Below are 20,294 nucleotides of genomic sequence, written 5' to 3' on the forward strand. Positions count from 1 at the left end.
TGAGGTTCCAGGGGTTAGGATGTGGACATATGCTTTTTTTTAAACTGTGTTAAAATACACATAAAATTTACCATCTTAACCATTTTTAAGTATACAGTTCAGTGGTATTAAATACATTTACAGTTTTAAGCAGCCATTACCGTCATCCGTCCCCATAACTCTTTTCATCTTGTAAATCTGAAACTCTGTACTTATTAAACACTAACTCCCCATGCTCCCCTCTCCCCGGCCCTGGCAACCACCATACTATTTTCTGTCTCTATGATTTTCACTACTATTAAGTGCCTCGTGTAATTGGGATCATACAGTATTTGCCTTTTTGTGACGGGCTTATTTCACTCTGCATAATGTCCTCCAGGTTCATCCATGTTGTAGTGTGTGTGAACTTCCTTCCTCTTTAAGATATGATATACCACATTTTACTTATCCACTCACCGGTCAGTGGACACTTGGGTTGCTTCTGTGTTTTAGCTATTGTAAATAATGCTGCTGTGAACATGGGTGGATGAATATCTCTTCGAGAGCCTACTTTCAGTTCTTTTGGATATATGTCCAGAAGTGGAATTGCTGGGTAATAACGCATATGGTGGTTCTATTTTTAATTTTCGGAGGAGCCTCCATACTGTTTTCCACAGCAGTTGTATCATTTTACATTCCCATCAACAGTGCCCAAGGGTTCCAATTCCTCCTTATCCTCGCTAACACTTGTTTTCTGTTTTTCGTTTGTTTGGTTTTTTTTGTTTTTTCCGGAACGTGGGCCTTTCACTGTTGCGGTCTCTCCTGTTGCGGAGCACAGGCTCCGGATGCGCAGGCTCAGCGGCCATGGCTCACGGGCCCAGCCGCTCCGTGGCATGTGGGATCTTCCCGGACCGGGGCACGAACCTGTGTCCCCTGCATCGGCAGGCGGACACTCAACCACTGCGCCACCAGGGAAGCCCCTGTTTTCTGTTTTTTTGATAGTGACCTGTGGACATATCCTTTTGGGGGACACAGTTCAATCCCCTGCCCACTCACTTGGCCGAGCTCCCGTTGCACACCCAGGGCCAGTCGTGACCTCTGCACCTGGCCATGCTGCAGTCCTGCTCAGAGCCTTGAATGCTCCGAGGTGCTGCTGCTTTGCGTCAGGACTGCAGCATTGGCCCAGAGTGCATCTGCTCATGTCCCACCCATCAGCTCTGCCTGGCTCCAGGGACCAGGGGAGGCTGGTGGGAGAGGCACCTGGGAATTGAAACCTTAAAGGTGAAACCACAGAAAGTGAAGTTTCCTTCAACGTCTTGTCTGGGTTGATCACTCAGATGTGAGAGTGAGGAAGTGGGGCGGGGCTGAGCGGAAACAGATTGAGAAAAGCAGAGTAGAGAGTTGGAAGGAAAGCAGCCTGGCCGTGCTTGGGCAACAGCAGGTGCCATTAGTGGGAAGACCCAACTAATCCGATCCAGTCCAGGGCTTTATGCGCCGATAGAGAATGGACTGGCAAAGCAGGAACCGAAGGGAAACAGCCCACGAGTCCACGGCACAGCAGTGGCTCCCCACCCGCTCCCACTACCCCAGCACTGACCCCAGGGGCCCGGGGTGTCAGTCCACTTCTGTCTTCCCAGCCTGGTGCTGGGCCTGGGCTGGATCCTCTTGGGATCCAGAGTCACCCGGCAAGGGGTAGCTACAGGATTTAGCTGCCCCATCTCTGCCCAGCACCCCCTTCCCTGCCACCCCACACCAACTGCTCTCAGGTCCTGCTAGATATCTGCCCTGCATCCGTCCTCCAAGGCCAGCTAGGACTTTTGTCTCCCACCACCCCGCGCCCCCCCCAACCCGGGGCAGCCCCTACAGAAACCACCAGTTTAGGGGACTTGGCCACAGGGGAACTGGGAGGACACAGGTGCAGGGTGGGGCGGGGCAGGGGGCGGGGCGGGGTGGGGAGCAGGCATCCCACACCACACCAGGACCATGCTCTGGCTTCTGACCCCAGGCACTGATCTCCGCAGCATCCAGGCCCCTCAGGTCACCTTGCTCCCAGGGTGCCCCTGAGCTGAGGAACTGGGGGGTTGTGGGGAGGAGGGGGGTGTTTGCTTCACGTTCAGGGGAGCCCAGGACACAGTAGCAGGATGGGTGGGCGGCCCTCGAGCCCCTTGGACAAGCGACAGCAGCAGCACCTGAGGGGTGAGTGGACTGGGAAGGAGCGAGATTTTGGCGGGTGGGGTTTAGGGCTGGGTTGTCAGGTACACAGGATGCCCTATTAATGTGAATTCTAGAGAGGCAATGAATACTTTTTTTAGTATAAGTATGTCCCAAATTTTGCATGAGGGCATACGTATGCTAAAAATGTATTCGTTATTTACCTGAAATTCAAATTTAATTGGCGTCATGTACTTTTATTTGGTAAATCTGGTAAACCTACTCAGGGCATGGGTTTGGGGTGGAGGGCATAGGGCCAGGTGGGAAGTGCCCCAAGCCCAGCCAGATCTTGTGGGATGATCCTCCCAGGTGGGCAAGGACCAGTAGGCCCCTCAGTGTGGACCCCCGGGGACTAAGTCACAGTTCTTGATTTGAGACAAAGAAGGGCCAGTGTCCTCCATCCTCCACACACACAGTTGAGCACTTACGGTGTGCTGGGCACTGGGGATATGGAGGGGGGGCTCATGATCTAGACTAAGAAACAAGGCCAAGTTGTCATTACATGAATGGATTCAATAAGCTACTCTGCAGAGTGTTGGAATTTTCTTTTTCTGTAGTGGCTTAAACAAGATAAAGATTTGTTTCTCTGTCCTATAGAGGGGAACAGTGGCAGGCAGCCTGATAAAAGTCAGACAACCCAACCCCTTCCATATTATGGTTCTAACATGCGTGGCTTCTGTGCCTGAGGTCACCTCATGACTCAGAATGGCTGCTGAAGCTCCAGTCATCGGATCCACATTCCAGGCAGCAAGATAGATGTGTTTTACACACAGTCAAGTGCACACATATTAGAGGAACAGCTTGAAGAACTTTAACACTTGTGTAATCACCTCCTAGATCAGGATACAGAATACTTCTATCACCCCAGAAAGTTCACTTGTGCTGGGTGAGGTTTTTAAAAGATTTTGAAAATCTCCCCCAGTAAGGGGCAGAAGGAAACTTTCAGGTACAATTGATCTGTTCTTTATCTGGGTCACGGTGATGGTGTCACGGGTGTGTACATGTGTCAAACTGATTCATTTCTATGCTTTATACATTTAAGGTGTGTTGTACATCGTTTATAAATTAAGCCTGAATCCTTTAACTCCCCCGCCCCCCACCAACTCCCATGTGGATAAAAACAGGCAATGGAGGGTTAAGGGTGAATGGAATTGGAGCATGTCTTCTGGGGCAACTTTGGGGTGCGGATAGGAATCCGTAAGTGGCTTCTCTGCCTGGTCTGCCCCCACCTCCGGCAGGTTGGGGGGGACCTGATTCAGCCACTTCACCATCCTTTTGTCCCTGCAGGCCAGGTAGACACCTTGCTGAGGAACTTCCTGCCCTGCTACCGCGGGCAGCTGGCAGCCTCGGTCCTGTGGCAGATCTCCCGAGAGCTGGGCCCCCAGGAGCCAGCCGGATGCCAGCTGCTGCACAGCAAAGTGGGTGCCGCAAAGGGGGAGGGGGTGCTGAGTGGGCGAGGCTGGGGAGGCCGTTCGTTCGTTTGAGGGTCCCTCCTCACACCTTTGTCCTTGCTGGTGCCACGACCTGGGGTGACTATTAAAAATTCATTCTGGGACTTCCCTGGTGGTGCAGTGGGTAAGACTCCGAGCTCCCAATGCAGGGGGCCCGGGTTCGATCCCTGGTCAGGGAACTAGATCCCATATGCACGCTACAACTAAGGAGCCCGCCTGCCACAACTAAGACCCGGCGCAACCAAATAAATAAATATATATAATATATAAAATAATAATAAATGCTTAAAAAAATTTTTTTTAATTCATTTGTTTTTTGGCCATGCTGCGTGACATGCGGGATCTTAGTTCCCTGACCAGGGATCGAACCCGCACCCCCTGCAGTGGAAGCGTGGAGTCTTAACTACTGGACCACCAGGGACGTCCCCAAAATTCATTCTTCGAGCAAACATTCACTGGGCATTTACCGCATGCCACACCCCTGGCTGGATGCTGGGGACACAGTAGTGACTGAGACAGATCCCGCTTTGCCCTCTGGGGCTCACAGTCTAATTGGGGGAAATGACCAGTTTGTTGTCAAGTTAACATATCATGATGCAGGATAACTTCTGATAGGTGCTAGGAAGACAAAATGAAGGGCGGTGTTGGGGGCTGGAAGCTGGGGTGTAGGAAGGTCCTTCTGAGCTGAGATGTAAAGGATGAGAAGGAGCCAGACCTGAAGCCCAGAGTGGGAAGGGCATTCTAGGCAGAGGGCACAGGCAATGCAAAAGCTCTGAAGTTGGAAAAGGTGTGGCCTGGCTGAGTGCATCACCCAAGGGCACAGCATGCCCACTGGACGCCCAAGCCTTTGCATGTGCCACCCTCCCCATTCTATCCCATACTTCGTCTGCTACTTCTTCCAATAAGCCTTCCTTGACTACTGTTACCCCCACCTGAGTCGGGCACCTCCTCTGGAACCCCTGTCTGTCTGCTCCTCTGACGCAGCCCGGGCTCACACGTCTGCCACCTCCATTTGTCTGCTTTGTGAGGACAGGGTCCAAGCCTTATTTCCCCTTTCCCCCGACCCCATTGTGCCCACATGGTGCCTTCACTTAGTAGGGGCTCAGGAAGGACTTATCGATGGAACAAAATAGCCTGGAGCTGCCCAGCCCCAGCTCCAAAGGTCTCCTGAGCTGGCAAATGGTGTCCAGGATCTCCATGTGCCCTGTACAACTTAGTTCTCACCAGCCCAGGGGATGGGTCTTTGACCAATGAGGAAACCAAGGCACAGAGAGGTGAAGTGACCTGACTGAAGTCACACTGCCAGCAAGATGCAGAGGCGAGATTTGAACCCAGAGCCCAGACTCCTTACAAGGGGACTGGGTCCCCTGTCTCCTTACAGGGGACTGGGTCCCCTGTCCCAATCAGGGCTCTGAGATTTCCTCTGTTGGACACCCCTTCTCCCAGCTGCGCCTGCCCTGGGGTGGGGGCTCTGTGGCACCATGGACAGAGCCCCCTGCCACCTGGGACTCCCCCTGTCCCGCTTGGGGCATCATGGGGCCTGGGCATCGCCCCCACCTGCACCTTCTGTCTCCTGCTGGTCCCAACCCCCTGGGCCAGGGAACAGCTGACGTTGGGGTTCAAGCAGCGTGGAGGGATTTCCCCTCGCTTCAGTTGAAACATTTTCTTTAATACTAGTTTTATCTATTTGCGTTACGTATATCATTTCTATTATAACATTTTAACACTATTACTATGAAAAATCTCAGACTTAGGAAGAGAGATGGAGAATCATTTAATAAACCTCTGAGTTCCCACTACCCGCTGAAGAATCAGAACATCACAAATGCTGTTTATTTAGTCATGAAATATTTACCGAGCACCAGCTGTGTAGCAGGAGCTACTCTGGGACCATTGGTGAAACAAACGCACACAATTCAGGTGGCCAGGAAGTGAGAAGAGGGACAAAGAAAACGAAACAAGGTGATGCCCCATCCTGCCTGAGGGAGGGGTCTGTGGGCAGAGGCCTGGCCATTTCTCATAACATTAAACTACTCTTGAAAACAAACAAACAAACAAACAAACTACACCTGCTCCACGACCTAGCAATCCCACCTGTATCAGTTAGCTATGCTGTGTAAAAATACACCATCAAATCAGTGCTTCAAACAACACGTTTGTCATCTCAGTTACTGTGGGTCAGGAATCTAGATGGGGCTTTGCTGGGTCCTTTCTTTCAGAGTCTCTCACAGGCTGCAATCAAGATGTTGGCCAGGGCTGGGGTCTCATCTGAGGCTCAACTGGGGAAGGGTCCGCTTGCAAGTAAATTGGAGATAACAAAAGTGTCTGCCTCAGTTCGTATTTGGAAGTGCAGGCTGTGAGCATGCTTGATAAAGAATATAACACCACACCAGCAGTGCCCAAGCACCTGTACAGTAAGTCCCCTACATATGAACCTTCAAGTTGCAAACTTCCAAAGATGTGAATGGGCGTTCCATCAGCGTCAGGCGTGAGTGAAACTGCAGCTTGCCCTCCGTCTCCTGTTGCTGACGATCCTTCAGCTCTACCATCTCCCACCTCCTCTCCCTCCTCCAGTCAGTCACCCTTCTCACCTGTTCACTTGACGCCAGCCATGTATGCCAGCTGTTGTAATGTACTAGTGTCCTTTCAAGGGACTCTACTGCAAGATTAAAAATGTTTTATTTTTTTGTGTTTGTTTTTTATGCATTATTTGTGTGAAAAGTATTATAAACCTATTACAGTACAGTACCATATAGCCGATGGTGTTAGTTGGGTACCTAGGCTAACTTTGTTGGACTTATGAACAAATTGGACTTACAAACTCACTCTCGGAATGGAACTCATTCGTATGTAGGGGACTTACTGTACTTGGTGGCACCCGGGACACAGGAGGAGCTGTCCAGGTGGTCTGGACACCGGGACACTGGCCCATGTTCTTGACATCCGCCCGCCCCTCCTCCCACAGAAGCTGCCCCGAGTCCGGGAGCACCGAGGGCCCCTGACCCAGCTGCAGGGCCACCCACCTCAGTGGCAGCCAATCTTCTGTGTCCTGCGTGGGGACGGCCGCCTGGAGTGGTTCAAGCACAGGGAGGTGAGTGAGTGGCCTGCAGCCCATCTACCTCTGGCGTCTCCATCCCACCTCCCCAGTGTGGGTTTGGGGTCCAGTTCCCAGCATAGCCCCCCTCCTTTCTTCAATCATCAAGTAGGGCCAACCTGTAAGCTTGGCCCTGGGTGGGTGAACATCTCCTGCTGTGCCAGGTGGATAAACTGAGGCCCAGGCCAGGGGTAGGGGCTCACTCATGGTCATCAGCAGAGCTGAGGTTGAAACCATGCAAGGCCTTTGCACATGCCGCCTGTGCCCTGCTTTCCAGCTGAGGAATTCAGGCAGGTCACTTGTCTCCCTGGGATTCAGTTTTCGCATCTGTGAAATGGGATGATGATGGTCCACGCCACATGGGGCTGTAAGGATTCAATGGGTTAGTCCTCATATAGCACTTGGGACTGGCCTAGCGCACAGCAGGTGCTGGGTGCTCCACTATGGGGAAGGGAGGAAGGAGGGATTGAGGGAGGGGTGGACAGAAGGAGGGAGGATGGAGGCAGGGAGGTAGGGTGGAGGATTTCCCCAGTTAACCCAAAACCTTCCCCTGATCCCACACTGGGATATGGAAGCCACAGTTTAGACCTGTCCCAAAACGGTTCTTTGGATGCCTTTTGCAGGAATATGAAAATGGGGACCGTCCCCTGGGCTCCGTGGTCCTGACAGGGTACACAGTCCTGACTTCCCAGAGTGAATATCTCCACCTGTTGGACACTCTCTGCCCAGAACCCTCAGGTAAGGCTCCCGGGGATCCCAAGAGCAGGTTTCTCTACTTCAGCACTGTTGACACTGGGGCCAGATCATTCTTTGCAGTGGCGGCCACCATGTGCTTCACAGGTTGCTGAACAGTATCCCTCGCCTCCACCCACCAGATGCCAGTAGCACTCTGCATCCCAAGAGCGACAACCAAGTATATCTCCAGACATTGCCAAGTGTCCCTGGGGGCAGCATTGCCTCTGGGTGAGCAGCCTCGCTCTAGAAAGAGAAACACCCATTCTTGTCAGGGTGAAGGAGTTAGGTCACCAGACCAGAATCAAAGCAGCAAAGGGTAAAAATGATAAAATATGGTGTCAGTAAGCATGTGGGGAGATGGGCAGTGGTGGGCAGGAAAATGGCACAGACTTGCTACAGCGTGTAATTGGTCCATCCAGTGTTTCCAGGATGGTTCTCCTCCCTTCCCCTTCCTCCCCTTCCTCTTCCTCCTCTTTCTCTCTCTGAATAGGTAAGGAGCAGCATAAGTGGGCTGGCATGCATCTGCTGAGGGCCTGCATCATCTCCTTGAATCTGCCCAGGAGGCAGCCCCATCACTAACCACCCCATTTTACAGAGGGGGACACTGAGGCCAAGGACCGCCACACAGCTAGTAAGGGACAGAGCCAGAATTTACACCTTTTGCTTCACTGCAGAGCTATCCTGCTGTTTAATCAGGCGAAGATACGGCAACAAGAACCGTCTGCAGAAATGCTGATGGTGTCGAAAACATGGGAATCCACCCACATACGCATCCTTTGGGGTTGATTAAATAAATTACAGCTGTGCAGCCTCTGAAGGTGTCCCAGACATATGCAGGAGCCCAAAGGCCAGTTATAAACCAGAAAACTCCACATTGTTAAAAAAAAAAGCACGTCATACAGCTTTGTGCAGATTTTAAAATCTGGATTAATGTCCCCCAAACTGTTAACAGCTATTATCATCTCTGGGGGCTGCGATCGAAGGGCTGGATGACAAGGGACGTCCACCTTTTTCTGCATTATTATTACTTCTAAATTTATTTTTGGCTGCATTGGGTCTTCGTTGCTTTGTGCAGGCTTTCTCTAGGTGCGGCGAGCGGGGTCTGCTCTTCGCTGCAGTGTGCGGGCTCTAGGCGTGCAAGCTTCAGTAATTGTGGCACGTGGGCTTAGTAGTTGTGGCACATGAGCTTTGTTGCTCCGCGGCATATGGGATCTTCCCGGACCAGAGCCCGAACCCGTGTCCCCTGCATTGGCAGGCGGATTCTTAACCACTGCACCACCAGGGAAGCCCTTTCTGCATTATTGCATTTTACTGCAGTCTGTATGTATCACTCTGGAAATCTGAACAAAACACTGAGGATTTGGGAGACTCCAATTTAATTCATCAAAATAAATTCACTCATTTTTGTCCTCCCGACAGTTCTAAGTCATTGGTATCACTTTTTATCCCATTTTGCAGGTAGGAAAACTGAGGTTTTTTTTCAGGGAGATGAAAATCTGTGCAAAGAGCTAGAAAATGGTCTGGCCAGGTTTGAACCAGGGCCTAGCCGACTCCAGCACCCCACAGCAAGCAGGGCTCAGACCACATGCCAGCTAGGAGAGATTGTTGGTGGCTGCCTAGGGCTGCTGTGTTAAGCATGTTGCTGAGGCTGGGAAACAGTGCTGGGATGGATTACTGATGTCTGCCCTGGGCACACCTCCTCCTGGGACTGAGCTGAAGTAAGGGTTCTCTACACATTTCATGGTTATTGTCTCCTAGTGAATGAATGATTTTAGAGTGAATGAATGAATGAAGATGCGACCTCCTCTGCTTTCAGGACACCATACACAGGAAGAGCCTGAGCCCCTCTTGGAAATGCCTGTTAGTTTCCCCCTGTTCCTGCAGCACCCCTTCCGCCGGCACCTCTGTTTCTCTGCAGCCACAGCGGAGGTGCAGCGTGCCTGGAGGCTAGCCCTGCAGGGCGGCATCCGGCTTCGAGGCACAGGTGGGTCCTGGGAAAGGGAAGGCAGTGGTGGAGCAGAGTCTGGAGTCGGATGGTTCCGTTCCTGCTGGCTGTGGGATCCTCTCCAAGCCTCAGTTTCCTTATTTATAAAATGGATTGTGGGGGAGGACAGAGGGGAAACAGGCAGTTGTGCATGGCCCGGGCTGTAATGAGGGCACAGCACCATGGGAGCTTAGCCTGGGGGATCGGGGGGAGATGTCCAAACTGGAGTCTAAAAAAGATGAGGGGCCAGCCAGGTGAAGAAGAGGAGTTAGGACTGACACATCTGGGCAGGTTGTTGACTGAACAAACGTACCTAACTAGAGAGGCAACTGGAGACCGCAGTGGGATCTGGGCTGTGACCGCCTGCCCGGGATGCCTTTTCCAAAATGGTACACAGGCCCCTTATGGGCTGGTGATAAACTTAGGGGAGCATGTTCCTGGCGGAGGGCACTTCTTTGCGCAGAGGTCTGGAAGTGGGTGAGACTTAGCTGTTTGGGACCTGGCGAGGAGGCGGAGGGCTTCCTTCTCAGGCGACGGGGAGCCAGGCAGCCTGAGAGCAGGGGAGGGGTGGGCGGGCACTGAGGAGCCGCCCCTCAGTCCTGCAGCGAAGTCAAGCCCCAGCCGCCCGTGCTTTCCTGGACGCCATACGGCTCTACCGGCAGCAGCAAGGCCACTTTGGCGACGACGACGTGACCCTAGGCTCGGACGCCGAGGTCAGTGCCGCGCAAGGCCGCACCCGGGACACCCATGACCCCTTCTCGGCCCACCGAAGCACCCATGGTCACCTCTCCCGCAGGTGCTGACTGCGTTACTGATGCGGGAGCTGCTGCCTGCGCTGCGAGCCCAGACACTGCCCCGCCTGCGGGGGGCCGGCCGCGCTCGGGCCTGGGCCTGGGCCAAGGTACGCATGGGGTGGAGGAGGTGGGGCAGGGACACGCGGGAGGCCGCGGATGGGGATAGGAGCCGGACCACCTGGGTGCTCAGCTTCGCCCTCCCTGCGACTGTCGCCCAACCTCTCCGCCCATCTCTGTGCGTCTGTCTTCTCTCTGTCCTCCTACCCTCGCCCCATCTCGTCTCTCTACCGCGCCCCTGGCCCGTGTGGGGTCCCCTCGGCTGATCTGGGCAGCTACTGGACGGCGTCCACGCTGCAGTCCTGGCCGGGGCCTCCACTGGGCTCCGCGCCTTCCAGCCCGAAAAGGAGGAGCTGCTCGCCGCCCTGGAGAAGACTATCCGCCCAGACGTAGATCAGATGCTGAAGTTGCGGGAGCGCGTGTTAGGGAGGCTGCAGGGTGAGGTCCGGGGGCGTGGCCTGGATGTGAGGGGCGGGGCCGGGAGCCAGAGAGGAAGAAGGGGAACAGCTTGGGTGTAAGGGAGGGGGTCCAAGGTCTGGGACCCGGTGGAGGCAGGGCCGGAAAAGAAAAGGGTAGAGCCTAAGTGGGAAAAGGGGCGAGGCCTTGATGCTTTGGCGGTGAGACTAGGTCTCTAGACGGGGTCAAGAGGGAGGGCGGGTGCTTGGGAGGCGGGAAGGCCAGGGGTGGAGTTGGTGAGCCCGGAGACCAAGACTGGGTGGGGAGAGGGGCAGAGACGTTGGCGGTATCAGGCCTAACTCCAGTTGTGGGTTGTCCAGTCAGACAGCGGAGATAGCTCTCACTCAGCTCAGTAACAAAGAGAACAGAGTTGGAATCTTAACTCTGCCTCTGTGTGCAACTTTGAGCCAATCCCCATCGCGCTTGGCCTCGGTTTTCTATTCTGTATAATGGGGTAGAGGAGGGGGCTCAAAGTCAGCGCTCCCGTCTACCTCACCCTGTTGAGCCCATGGCCTCACTCCGTACCCCCCGCCTCCCAATTTGCGGAGCACCTCGAGGAGGAGATCCAGGCCAGTGTCTTCCACTCACAGCCAACGTCCAGGGTCCCCTCGAGTCGTGCCTGCGCAGGAAGGTGGATGCGCAGCTGCCCCGGGTCACGCAGACGCTGCTGAGCACCGTGGAAGCTGAACTCACGGCGGTGCAGACCCTCCTAACCCAGGGCATGGACCGCCTGTCCTGCCACCTGCGTGGGAGCCCCTCCAGCACCCGGCTGCGGAAGGAGGTGAGGTCCAGTGGGTCTTGTTTCATCGGGCCTATGGGCAGTGTGTTAACTTTATAGAAGAGTGGTGTGAACGTTGAATCTTTCTTGTTTGAAAACCTTCTCTTAAAAATCTCTGAACTTTCTTCTAAGCTGCATTTTACTTACGGTGGTCCACTATGCCATGGTCACTGGGGCACGGTTTATAACATGGGACGAAGGGGTAAGATGACAAGATTAGCATTTTAGTAACATCAATCTGGAGTCACCTTCCCCACAAATTGTTCCTCCTCCCATTGCCTTGTTTGGCCCCAGCCCACCCCATTCCCTGGGACAGAATTCTGCAACACGCAGGTCAGCTCTTTTCTTCTGATGTTAAATGAGAGCATACTATGTGCCAAGAAACCTTCAACTCGTTAAGTGTCTGTTGACCTTTAAAATGAAACAGCCAGTTATTTTATCAGCAGAACATTTTGGGAAGGGAGGGCAGCATGAGAATTGCAATTCAGGACATGCAAGCTATGGCAAAACCAGAGGCAAGTCTGGCAAACGAAGGGGAGGAACATTACTTTATAGAGAAGAAGGAGAAAATTGGGAGGGGCAGCTTTGAAGGAAAGTCCATTGGAGGAAAGCGAGAGTTCAGGGTGGTGACAGTTTCTCATTGGCTGAGTGGTGGTAGTTTCTCATTGGTTGGGGCTGTTACTGCATAAGAAGAAAATCTTCCTCCCGCTGGAGTGGTAAAGTAGTAACCTTCTTCCAGTTTGGGGTCTGCAGAGGGCAAGGAGTGGCAGTGCACGAGAGCGCCCCCCCCCGCCCCTTTCAGAGCTTAATGATTTCATATTTATTTATTTAGCCACGCAACTTGTGAGATCTCAGTTTCCCGGCCAGGGATTGAACCTGGGCCACTGCAGTGAAAGCTCCGAATCCTAACCACTAGACTAACAAGGAACTCCCATGACTTTATTTTAAATGAGGTTTCCCTTATATTAATGTTCACATCTCCATTTCATAATCACCTCCTCCAGGAACTTTCCCTGGTCCTTTCTGCATCTGCATCTGTGCGCGCTTCCCTCCTCGCAGGAGTATTAACTCACCACTACTGTTGTTTGTCTACGCTCTGTCTCCTCCAACTTTTCTGTGAGCAGTTTGAGGGCAAATACCACTTTGGATTATTGCACTTCTGCAGCCGCAGGATCCAGCCCAAAGAGACCATCAGGTGGGACAAGGGCTGAGTGTGCCCATTTCCCCTCAGCCATGCCAGCACCACATGTTATCATTTGTTTCAAGTTTTACCATTTTATGTCCATCACACCATACCTCACAGTTACTTTTATTATGCATTATTTCGGTGACAACTGAGGGCGGGATGTGTTTCCATTTGTGTTTCTCCTTCGATGAACTGTCTATGAGGTCCTTAGCCTTGCTCTTCCATTGGCTGGTGGTATTTTTCTTACCTGACTGCTATGGGAACACAGGTTTACTCATTTGGGGAGATGCCATGGGACCCAGAGCTGATGCAGACCTGCTACCGAGAGGCGGAGAGGAGCCGGGGGCGCCTGGGGCAGCTGGCAGAACCATTTGGCTTCTTTGGAACACAGAGCCTGGTGTTTGGGGCCCAGGATCTTGCACAGCAGGTAAGGGTGAGTGGGAGGCTGGGAGGAAGCGAGGCAAGGATGGCAGCCTCCAATGAGTAGGTGCCGAGTGTGTGCCAGGGAGACCACGATGACCCAGACAGACCTGGCCCTCCCTCGCTGGACTCCCCAGTGTCATGCAGACATGAGCTCATGACCAGGCAGGCAGTAATCACACATGATGCACAGGGCTGTGATGGGGACACACGAGGTGCTACGGGAACCCTGAGGAGGCACCTGATCCATCTCCAGGGTTGGGAAGGCTTCCAGGAGGAGAGGACTGCCAGGCTGGGGCAGCTGGGGGAGGAATGGGAATGGGGCATGTCCTGGGTGGAGGGAACAGTGTGGATAAGCCCTGGGAGGTGTGAGAGCGTGTCCACATTTGGGGAAAGTGAAGCAGTTTAGAGACATTGGCTTGTAGATTTCAAGGGAGGGCATAGATGTGGGAGATGTGCCAGCGAGGTGGGGGGGCAGATGGGTCAGGGCCTTGAGTATGGGGCTCAGGGGGCTGGGCTCTGTCCAAGGGCAACAGGAGTCACAGCAGGTGTGTGAGCAGGGGAGGGGCATGGCCAGATTCAAGGCTTTTTAGAAAGCCCTGCCTGCCCTGGGGAGCAGGGGCTGTCGGGGGCAGAAGTGGAGGAGGCAGGAGGAGGTCTGAACCAGAATGGGTTGGTGGAGAGGAGCAGGGTGTGTTTTGAAAGCCAAGGGGTTGGGACGTGCAAATGGACATGGTGAGTGAAAGAGACAGGGATTGAGAAGACCCAGTGCTGCCCGGCACGGTTGTTCAGTTTGTATACCGCACAAGGGTGCTCAGCCAAGGAGCCTGGACTACGGACAGCTCTCTGATCCCCATGCTGGGCATCCTGGCACTGAATGGATGATCCCCAAGTCCGGAGAGGAAGACAGTGCTGTTTCTTGGGGCAAGAAGGAGGTTGGAGGGAAGTAGTTGGTCAGGGCAGGCTGGATGCTGAGAAGGGTTCAACCGAGCAGGCGTAGGGCCCAGAAAGAGCATGGATTCCCAGGGCTCATCCCAGCATCTCTTCCCACAGCTCATGGCTGACGCCGTGGCCACCTTCCTGCAGCTGGCTGACCAATGTCTGACCACGGCTCTGGACTGTGACCAGGCTGCCCAGCAGCTGGAGAAAGTCAGGGGGCGCGTGCTGAAGGTGAGGTCTGCGGGGAGGGCATGGCAGTGGGCCTGGGTGCTCAGGTGGTTGTGAAACCAGTTGCCGTGTGTGTCATGCAGAAATTCCAGTCGGATAGTGGCTCAGCGCAGAGGCGGTTCATCCATGGCTGGCTGCTCTGCATCTTCTTGCCCTTCGTGTTGAGCCAGCTGGAACTGAGCTGCAAAGCGGTGAGCTGATGGGGGACGGGTCCTATAGAACAACCAAGCATCTTTCTGTGAGGCTCATAGAGCCACCTTGGTGATTAGAGACTTTTGTTCCCTGAGCCCAGGGGCTGGGTTGGATGGCTCTTCTGGGACTTCATGATGCCCTCTGCTTCTCCCATGACAATGCTGTGTCTGCAGAGCTGGCGTGGGGTCCCATGCATCACATATCAGCAGGTGATACAGGCTTCAGAGAAGGGAGGAGGAAGAGGGGGAGTGTATGTGTGTGTATGGTGAGGGTGCTGAGTGGTTAGGGGGGCTGTCTCTGAGAAGATGATGCTTGAGAAGCAGTGAACTAAAGGCATGTCCTGGGGAAGAGTATTCCAGGCAGAGGGTACAGCATGTGCAAAGGTCCTGAGGTAGGTCTGTGCCTGGTGTGTTGGAGAAACAGAGAATAGGCAAGTGTGGTTGGAGCTTACCGAACAATGGGGTAGGAAGTAGACGAGGGGAGAGGTCACAGGGGCCTTGCTACGCAGGATTAGGGGCACCATGAAGGGGTCTGCATCAGGGGTCAGGCAGGAAGTGACTGTGAGGGGTCCCAGCAGAAACACCTGCATTATTCCCATTGAGGTGTGATGTGCTTTGTTTCACCAATTCTCACAACAACCTGAGGGAATAATGAGTCAAGGAGTCCATTTTAAAGATGAGGAAACTGAGGCCCAGGTTTCCCTAGCTAATCAGTGACAGAGCTGGGGCTCAAACCCATGTCACACATAGCCCACCCCTCCAGCCCAGCCCCTCACCTGCCTCGGTTACAGGAGCTGTCTGAGTTCGAAGGGGACGTCCTTGCTGTGGGCAGCCCTGCTCTGACCATTGAGGGTATTTATGAGGATGTCATCCGGGGGGTCCTGCTGCAGAGGATCAATCGAGGTGAGCCCTACCCGCTATGGCTCAGGGGAGCCTGGTGACCCCTGGCTGTGTATACTGAGCCCTACCAGGGTCCCCATCGCCTCTCACTACCTGTGAACACTAGTCCTTTGACTAAGGGCCAGGACTGGGACAGAGGGGGTCTGGGGTGGGCGAGCCTAGAGGGGCAGTGATGGAAGCTCCCTGAAGGAGGGGGCATTGGAGTGGGGCTGTGACGGATATGCAGGAGTTCTTAGGATGAGAGAAGGGAGGCAAAATTTAAAAACTGGGGATTGACATTTACATTTACTCATTCAACAACCTCTCCATGTTTTATTCTGGGCTGGCATTGAGCCCTCAAGAGTATGTGGACTTGGGGTAGGCCTCTTAGGATTTCCTGGGCTGGGAAGAGGCTCCTGACTGTCTCTTCTCCCTCCTGCCTTATCTGTTCCTTCCTGACCCAATGCCTATGACTGCTGAGACCTGTACTAACAGGGGAATGAGCAATGTGTAATGGTTATTCAGGGAATGTCACAGCTGACACAGAAGGAAGGAGAGGAGGCTGCAGGCTGCCAGGGCAGACGTGCAGGGCCTTAAATGACAGGCAGAGGAGTTTAGACATTTTGTGGCAAGCAACAGGGAGCCACGGAGGGTGTGTGAGCAAGAGGGCAACAGTGGCTAGACTGGAAGCCAGGGAGGAGGCTGAGGTCCTGGGGGGCAAAGGATGGACTCGAGCAGGGGCAGCAACCAGGGGGACGGAGCCCAGGCATGAGGATGAGACGGAAGTCAGAGGTTGTTGTTGGCCTGGGGTGTCACTGGGTGCATGGGAGGGACCACAACCCTGGGGATGGTGTAGAGAGAAAGGAGAGGAGTCCCAAAGAGCCTGGATTTGAAGGACACAAAGAGGAAGAAGGGATGCAGAAGGAGCAGTCAGAGAGGTGGCAGAAACCCAGAGATAGCAGTGTTCTGGGAGCCAGGAAGTAAGGGTGAGAAGTGTCCTTGAGGCCAAACAAAAAGAACCGAGTTCCTTTAGAATAGGGGCCATTTTAAATGGAAAAAAACTAATCTCTGATTGGAAAAAAGTTTTCAGAAACAGGTTTCCATTCCTAGAAGTTCTACATGTACTGAAGGCGGGGTGGGGGGTGGGGTGTTCCCATCCTCAATTGATTTGTGATGTCTGCTTGAAGCATTGTGCTGGAAGGTGGGGTAGTTAGCATCCAGGCTCAGTGAAGGTGTGGGGATCGGCTAGCAATGTCTGCCATGGGCACAGGTGTGGAGAGAGGCTCATGTGAGCCACTTGTTTAGGGTTCCTGGTTGAGACATTTCTTCCATGCTTTGCCCTCTTGTGGCCTCTCTGGGAAAATTCATGGAAGCCCTGGGATTTTGGGGCTTATCCAGGTGTGTGCGGGGGTTTATCTCTTTATTTTTATTTATTTATTTATTTATTTATTTTTGCGGTACACGGGCCTCTCACTGTCGTGGCCTCTCCCGTTGCGGAGCACAGGCTCGGGACGCGCAGGCTCAGCGGCCATGGCTCATGGGCCCAGCCGCTCCACGGCATGTGGGATCTTCCCAGTCCGGGGCATGAACCCGTGTCCCCTGCATCGGCAGGTGGACTCTCAACCACTGCGCCACCAGGGAAGCCCTATCTCTTTATTTTATTTTATTTTTAAATTTATTTATTTTTGGCTGCATTGGGTCTTCGTTGCTGTGTGCAGGCCCTCCCTAGTTGTGGCGAGCAGGGACCACTCCTTGCTGCAGTGTGTGGGCCCCTCACTGTGGTGGCTTCTCCTGCTGTGGAGCGTGGGCTCCAGGCACGTGGGCTTCAGTAGTTGTGGCATGCGGGCTCTAGAGTGCAGGATCAGCAGCTGAGGCACGCGGGCCCAGCTGCTCCACTGCATGTGGGATCCTCCCAGACCAGGGCTTGAACCTGTGTCCCCTGCATTGGCAGGCAGACTCTCAACCACTGCGCAACCAGGGAAGTCTCTATCTCTTATTTTAGAATTGAAAAAAGCCCTTGGTGCCAGCAACATGTCCTGCACTCTGGATGGCTGCTCGGAGCTTCCATGGGACCAAGGAGAAACAGGTGGGGACCTCACAGGTTCTTGGCCCATGCCAGTGAATTGCTAGGGTCGGGGGGCCTGTGTGGGGTATACAAGAGGATTGTCAGTGTGGGTTCCTGGATGGAACAGTATGCACCTTGTCTCCTGACTTGGCCAGGTTGGCCAAGCTCATGGTGAACTAGGGCAATGGGGAGCCAAGGAGTGTGCCTGAGTGTCAGAGGTATCCTCTGACATGCATATGAATTTGTGTCCCATCTCTTCTTGCCAGGCCTCTATAGGGACTCTCCCAACGGCTACCAGTTCCCAGCACTGGTGGGGGAGATAGTGGTGATGGGAGCCTTAGGTTCACCTTAACAATGGGTGCATGGAGCTGTGCTCAGGGCCAGGGCAGCCTGGCCTCCTACTATAGGACCCTACAGAGACCTCCTTGTTGCAGCAGTAAATGTGTGTAGGGCTGAGGTTGACACTGCTGGTGGTGCAGGGATCCTGAACTCCATCCCTAAGACGGCAATGTTTCATGGGGACTTCCCTGAAATGGGACAGAAAACAACTGGTCCAACTAGAAGCGGACCAGTGGGCAAGATGTTTATAATCTGGATGTTCAGGACCCAGGGCAGATGCAGGTATTCTAGAGCGGCTCTCAGCTCCTCAACCCCCTTGGGTATCATTGTTATGAGAACTTTGTGAATCCACCCAGCTAAGCAGCTCCCACATTCTTCACCCACAGAAACTCTGAGATAATAAACGTGTACAGTTTTCAGTGGCTAACTTTGGGGGTCGTTTGTTATGTGGCAATAGCTAACTAATACACTCCCTAGCTGATTGGGGGCAGCATCTCATAGTCAATTGCTGCAGATAAACTGATGAATATTCACACTCACTGGGATACATGAAGATTAAACAATCTTAGAAAGACTTCTGGGTGTCATAATATTTGGGGATTTGCAACTGGGGATGAAGGATTGTGGATGGGCTCCTTAATCTATTTAACCAGAATCTAATTGATGACGGGGTTTTGCTTCTAATCTTTTGCACTAACAGCTAACACCATAGTGAACGACCTTTTACATACTTTTCATGCAAGGGGGTAAATCCCCCAAGGTGAAATCTCAGGGTTTAGAGCATGCATGTTTGTCATTTCAATAGCAGTCTTGAGAGTGCTCTCCATCAGAGCGGTCTCACCTGGTGCCCACTCATCTGTGTGGAGGTGGCCCATTTCCCCACAGGCTGTCAGCCGACTTGGGATTTCCCAGATCTTCTGGGTAAAAAATGTTGTCTTGGCATCATTTTAATGAGCATGTCTTATTGGGGATGAGGTGGAGAGTCTTCTCATGTGTTTAGGAGCTTCTCTGTGAACCTCCATTTCTCTCTGTGGCCCACTTATCTTCTGGGTGCTTTTACATTTCTATTAAATTATTCTCGCTAAGCTTCCAATTACTGGGTATTTATTATGTGCCAGGCATTTGACGTGTCCAAATGTTTTAGCATCCTTATGACACTTTCCATTTTACAGATGTGGAAACTGAGGCTCAGAGAGGCACTTGCTCCAGGCAACCAGGCTCTAGCACCGAGGTCTAGCCACTCTGCCCACTGCCTCCTCCAGGGACATTCCAGAGCTGAAGCTTTGCCCACATTCATCATCATTCTCAATGGATAAATGTCTACTAGTGGAATTTCTGAGTCAAAGCATATGTACCAGTTCAAGGCTTGTATAATCCCCACACCTCCGCCTTACTCCTCTCCAGAAAGGCTATGCCTTTTAACACTCTCACCAGCAGCATTTGTACGTATTCTCTTTTCCAAACACTAGGACTTTTCATAAAAGGAAAAACTGCCAGTTTGATAGACACACACAGAGTGCATTGTTTTATTTAAAATTTCTTTGATGACTACATTGAACCTGAAAATATGTTTATTGACCAGTAATATGTTTGTGTGTTTCTTATTTATTTATTTATTTTTGGCTTTGTCGGGTCTTAGTTGTGCCACGTGGGATCTTTTGTTGTGGCGGGCAGGTTTCTCTCTAGTTGTGGTGTAAGGGTTTTCTCTCTCTAGTTGAGGCGCCTGGGCTTATTTGCCCTGTGGCATGTGGGACCTTAGTTCCCCGACCAGGGAACGAACCCGTGTCCCTTGCATTGGAAGGTGGATTCTTTACCACTGTATGTGTGTTTCTGTGTTTTCCTTTCTTTTCTTTTCTTTTTTACTGAATTGCCTGTTCATAGCTTTTGCCTACTTTTCTCTTCAGGAGAATTTATATTTTTCTTAATGATCTCTAATAACTCTTTGTATATTAAGGATAGTAACACTTTCTGATATGCCACAGATGCTTTTTTTTCAGCTTGCTGTGGGCCTTTGGGTTTGTTTACCTGCTCCAAATTCTTACCTTAGTATCAAGTTTCCCAGCTGAGAGTAGAGCTTTTACTGCCTTCCTCTGTTTGCCAGAAAAGCCATCTGTCCACTGGAGCCTGGCACCTTCACATCACAAGACTTCCAGCTGCTTCCGGAGTAGGTTTTGGGAGGGACTTCCCCAGTGTTTTTCTCAGTTCAGCTTTCAGAGGGGGGTAATGCACACTCCATGGTTTCCTCCCCCAAGAGAATGAGATTTTCCTCACCTTTACTTCCTAACTTTTGCCCTACTGTCTCTTGCACACACTGAGGACACACGATCTGTCCCCTGAATTTTACTTAACAATATTGAGCTCCCACCCCCACCACTCACGTTAATAAATAGATATCTGAGCATCACAAAAACGATGAATTAGAAAACACATTAGATTACTGGAAAACAGCCCCCTCGTAGCATTTCTTTGGAAACGTCCACCTCCCTCCCGTTCCATCTACACACAAGCCTGCGGGGTCGTTGACTCCAT

The 20,294-nt window shown here is 52.6% G+C and overlaps 1 protein-coding gene across 3 annotated transcripts; it reads left to right on the forward strand.

The window, feature by feature from the left end:
- Nucleotides 1-2,030: 2,030 nt before the first annotated feature.
- NIBAN3 (niban apoptosis regulator 3) lies at nt 2,031-19,350 on the forward strand. Of its 3 annotated transcripts, XM_022558335.2 has the most exons (15): nt 2,031-2,154; nt 3,457-3,587; nt 6,586-6,711; nt 7,338-7,452; nt 9,266-9,433; nt 10,031-10,146; nt 10,230-10,334; nt 10,560-10,722; nt 11,331-11,521; nt 12,973-13,131; nt 14,178-14,294; nt 14,375-14,482; nt 15,274-15,385; nt 17,364-17,447; nt 18,938-19,350. In XM_022558335.2, exons 1-15 carry the CDS (start codon nt 2,100-2,102, stop codon nt 19,000-19,002), a joined length of 1,815 nt encoding a protein of 604 aa, XP_022414043.1. In that variant the 5' UTR covers nt 2,031-2,099; the 3' UTR covers nt 19,003-19,350. The 3 variants fall into 3 exon arrangements, 2 of the variants coding, with proteins under 2 accessions (XP_022414043.1, XP_022414042.1); XR_016391471.1 differs by lacking the exons at nt 2,031-2,154; nt 18,938-19,350 and adding an exon at nt 14,584-14,692 and having other exon boundaries at nt 2,169-3,587; nt 17,364-17,375; XM_022558334.2 differs by lacking the exon at nt 2,031-2,154 and having other exon boundaries at nt 2,170-3,587.
- The last annotated feature ends 944 nt before the right edge of the window (nt 19,351-20,294 follow it).

Source organism: Delphinapterus leucas, unplaced genomic scaffold (assembly GCF_059928025.1).
Source record: "Delphinapterus leucas isolate spDelLeu-1000000601 "Yukka" unplaced genomic scaffold, BTC_Dleu_Yukka2 spDelLeu_asBTCV2_sq25, whole genome shotgun sequence".
Lineage (NCBI taxonomy): Eukaryota > Metazoa > Chordata > Mammalia > Artiodactyla > Monodontidae > Delphinapterus > Delphinapterus leucas.

What these genes read in the sequence shown, in the direction of transcription:
- NIBAN3 (XM_022558334.2), top strand. Translation starts at nt 3,315, where the DNA reads ATGGAATTGGAGCATGTCTTCTGGGGCAACTTTGGGGTGCGGATAGGA. An exon ending in CGTGTTAGGGAGGCTGCAGG is followed by an intron (nt 10,723 to 11,330) that starts GTGAGGTCCGGG and finishes TTCCACTCACAG; the next exon opens with CCAACGTCCAGGGTCCCCTC. An exon ending in ATGGGACCAAGGAGAAACAG is followed by an intron (nt 17,448 to 18,937) that starts GTGGGGACCTCA and finishes TCCATTTTACAG; the next exon opens with ATGTGGAAACTGAGGCTCAG.